Consider the following 3,431-nt stretch of genomic DNA (forward strand, 5'->3'; position numbering starts at 1 on the left):
GGTCCTGAATGTACCAAAGCATTGCAAAGTCTCAAAAAATACCTCAGTACACCACCTCTCCTATTCACTCCAGAACCAGGTGAGGAACTATACCTATATCTAGCAGTCTTAGATCACGCTGTAAGTGCCGTATTGATCCGAGAGGTTGGCAAGGAACAAAGGCCAGTATACTACGTTAGCAAGACTCTACTAGATGTCGAGACACAGTACCTACCCTTGGAAAAGCTAGCTTACGCACTGCTCATCGCCTCAAGGAAGCTATAACATTACTTTTAGGGTCTTACAATCAATGTCCTCACTGAATTCCCCCTCAGATCCATCTTCAGCTAAGCTGATTTCTCCGGCCGAACAGCGAAATGGGCGGTTGAACTTGGTGAGTTTGACATTCGATATCAACCCAAAACAGCGGTCAAAGCCCAGGTTTTTGCGGATTTCATTGCCGAATTCACTCCCACCTAGGGCACGAGCTCGAGAACTCTGGCTCGGTACAGGTGCCACACACCACCAAACTAGGAAAGCAGTGCGCTACAGAAGCATGGAAACTCTTTATTGGTAATATCTAGTAGCTCTGTGTTGACGAATCATCCAATAACCGAGGCTCAGGAGCTAGGGTAGTACTCATGTTGCCAGAAGGGTTTATCTAGGAGCAAGCTCTTAGGCTTAGTTGGAAGGCTTCTAACAATGAGGCGGAGTACGAAGCACTGTTAGCTGGATTACGTAGTGCCAAACTGTTCAGTGCAGAACAACTTCTGGTTTTCAGTGATTCCCAATTGGTTGTAAACCAGCTTACTGGGGTCTACGAAGCATGAGACGAAAGAATGGCCATGTATGCAGCCAAGGCTAAGGATCAACTCAAAAAATTCCAATCCATACGAGTGGAACGAATCAATTGGGACAAAAACAGCCACGCTGATGCTCTGGCCTGCCTCGGCTCATCATTAGATGCTAAAGATGCTAGAAAAGTTTGGGTTGAGTTCATGCCAGAACCAAGCATTGCATCTCCAGTCCTTTGTAGTAACCTAGAGCCAAGCTGGATGGATCCAATACTTGTTTTTCTGAAATCTAGCACTCTCCCCAAAGACAAGAAGGAAGCCAACAAAATCCGACATAAGTTAGCTCCGTTCTGGGTCTCACCATTTGGGAAACTCTACAGACACTCCTATCTCAGTCCTTATCTTTTGTGTGTGCATCCAAATCTAGTCGAAAATGTTCTTTATGAAATTCATGATGGGATTTGTGGATGCCACGTTGGTGGAAGGTCACTGGTGCACCGAGCCCTCACTCATGGGTACTGGTGGCCACAGATGCAACAAGATGCACAACAGTACATTTAGAAGTGCAATAAATGTCAGAGGTTTTCTCCACTATTCATTAGCCAGCCAAAACTCTCACTCCACTCACCAGCCCATGGCCCTTTGCTTAATGGGGCCTGGATATTGTTGGACTATTGGCACGAGGCACTGGGAACCGACGATTCTTTATCGCTGCAACCAACTATTTCACTAAGTGGGTTGAAGTTGAAACACTGGCGAGTGTTAAAGAAGTGGACACAAAGCGGTTTGTCATGAGAAATGTCGTGGTCCGTTTCGGCATCTCGCGAGTACTGATTGCAGACAATGGAACACAGTTTGATGGAAAGATCTTCAGAAAATTTTGTGTCGACCTCAGAATCGAATATCGGAACTCTTCTCCGGACTACCCACAAAGTAATGGGCAGGCAGAAGCGTTGAACAAAACCATCATCAACAAGGTAAAGAAGCAGCTCAAACATGCAAAAGGAAAGTGGGTTGAAGAGTTACCCCATGTGTTATGGGCTTACCAAACCATGGCACGACACTCAATGGGGGAAACACCTTACTCCCTAACTTATGAAATGGAGGCTATTATCCCACTTGAAGCTGGTCTACCAACCCTCCGATTTGAACTGTTTGAAAGCACAAGTAATGAGGAAGCTATTGCACAAGCACTGGATCTGGCAGAAGGCCGAAGGGAAGCAGCACTGATAAGACTTGTAGCATATCAGCAGCAGCTCATCAAGAGTTTCAACCAAAAAGTTTTCCCAAGGAAATTCACACCTGGAGAACTGGTTTTAAGGAAAGTTATGGATCACAAAAGGGTGCCTGGCGAAGGAAAACTTGGACCTAACTGGAAAGGTCCATACAAAGTCACAGTCATTGTTCGAAATGGAGCTTACTACCTAGAGGATGTCAAAGGCAGAGCCATACCTCGGCCCTGCAATGTAGCAAATCTCAAAAAATACTATCAATAAAATTATCCCCCAACTTCTCTATCATCAGAGTGTAAAGACATTTATCTTTTGATCAATGCAAATGCCTCCCCACTTCTCTTAATTTTGTTTTTTTGTTGTGTGCTTGATATATTACTGACTTCATTACAAGAGATTTTCATAATCAGCTTTGGTGTTCACCAAACGGATTTAGCTTTGGTGTTTGCCAAATGGAATTAGCTTTGATGTTTACCAAATGGATTTAGCTTTGGTCTAACCCAAACGGACTTAGTTTCAAAACGACTGAACGGGATTTAATTTTAGCTAGCACTCAAACATGCCAAGTGGAATTGCTTGGTGGAATTATGTTTGGCAGCTAAATTGGCCTTCAACCAAATGGAATTGGTTCGTGGAAACCGCACTAATATATTTTAAATAAATATCTCTGAGTCCGCAGAATTTCTTAAGTATCGTCACATCAACAATTCAGTACTACTGGATACAAACAGAGTTGGAACAAACTTGGCTAAACTCTATCAGGAGTAAACTTCCAGCACTAATCTTACTCAACACCAAGTGGGGGCAAACAATTGTTTTTTCAAACCAACCTGGACCTAAGTAAGACATCTTTTTATACATTTATCCCATCCCAATGCACTTGTGCTATCAAAGTTGCAACAGACTTAAGCAGTTCGGCCAAAAAGCACAATCTTCAGTACCAATCTTACTTAGCCCCAGGTGGGGGCAAACAACTATTTTTCAGAACCAACTTGGACCTAACTAAAACCCTCTCCTTTCATTACAAAACCAAGCACAGTGGTACAGCATATTCATTAACCAGATCGAGCATCTATTTGGCCCAGAAGTCCCAACAGTGCTCGGCCGGGGGCAAACAATACAGATAACATTCAGACATAGAAGCAAGAAAGCATCAGATTGCAAAATCAAAAGGAAAATTCCATCATCCAACAAAGGCACAACTGGCCTCACAAACAGCAACAAAAAAGAATAAAATTGTCTTGGCAAACATAAGGGGGCAGCTCGTCAGGAAAACCGAGCTTCAGTACAACAGAAAGCAAAAATAAGAAAAAGCAAAACGTGAAAACTTCGAATCATTCCAAAGAAGACTTCAACTTCCATCAACAGGAGGAACCTCAGGAGCGACATCCACAATCTTATCCAGGCCATCTTGGGAAGGAAAAGT

General features: G+C 43.4%; 2 protein-coding genes across 2 annotated transcripts; both read left to right on the top strand.

Annotated features, from left to right (window-relative positions):
• The first annotated feature begins 818 nt into the window (after positions 1–818).
• LOC145791522 (uncharacterized) lies at positions 819–1,334 on the top strand. The gene has a single exon (XM_082871882.1). It carries the CDS (start codon positions 819–821, stop codon positions 1,332–1,334), a length of 516 nt encoding a protein of 171 aa, XP_082728008.1.
• A 230-nt stretch (positions 1,335–1,564) lies between these two features.
• Positions 1,565–2,269, top strand: LOC145791523 (uncharacterized). Its single transcript, XM_082871883.1, has one exon. The coding sequence runs from the start codon at positions 1,565–1,567 to the stop codon at positions 2,267–2,269; it is 705 nt and encodes a 234-aa protein (XP_082728009.1).
• Positions 2,270–3,431: the final 1,162 nt, after the last annotated feature.

This window comes from Camellia sinensis, chromosome 5 (genome assembly GCF_055761805.1).
Source record: "Camellia sinensis isolate YWXY chromosome 5, ASM5576180v1, whole genome shotgun sequence".
NCBI classification, from domain to species: domain Eukaryota; kingdom Viridiplantae; phylum Streptophyta; class Magnoliopsida; order Ericales; family Theaceae; genus Camellia; species Camellia sinensis.

Bases quoted from the DNA above. Each gene is read 5' to 3' on its own strand.
- LOC145791522 (XM_082871882.1), top strand. From the start codon at position 819: ATGGCCATGTATGCAGCCAAGGCTAAGGATCAACTCAAAAAATTCCAA.
- LOC145791523 (XM_082871883.1), top strand. From the start codon at position 1,565: ATGAGAAATGTCGTGGTCCGTTTCGGCATCTCGCGAGTACTGATTGCA.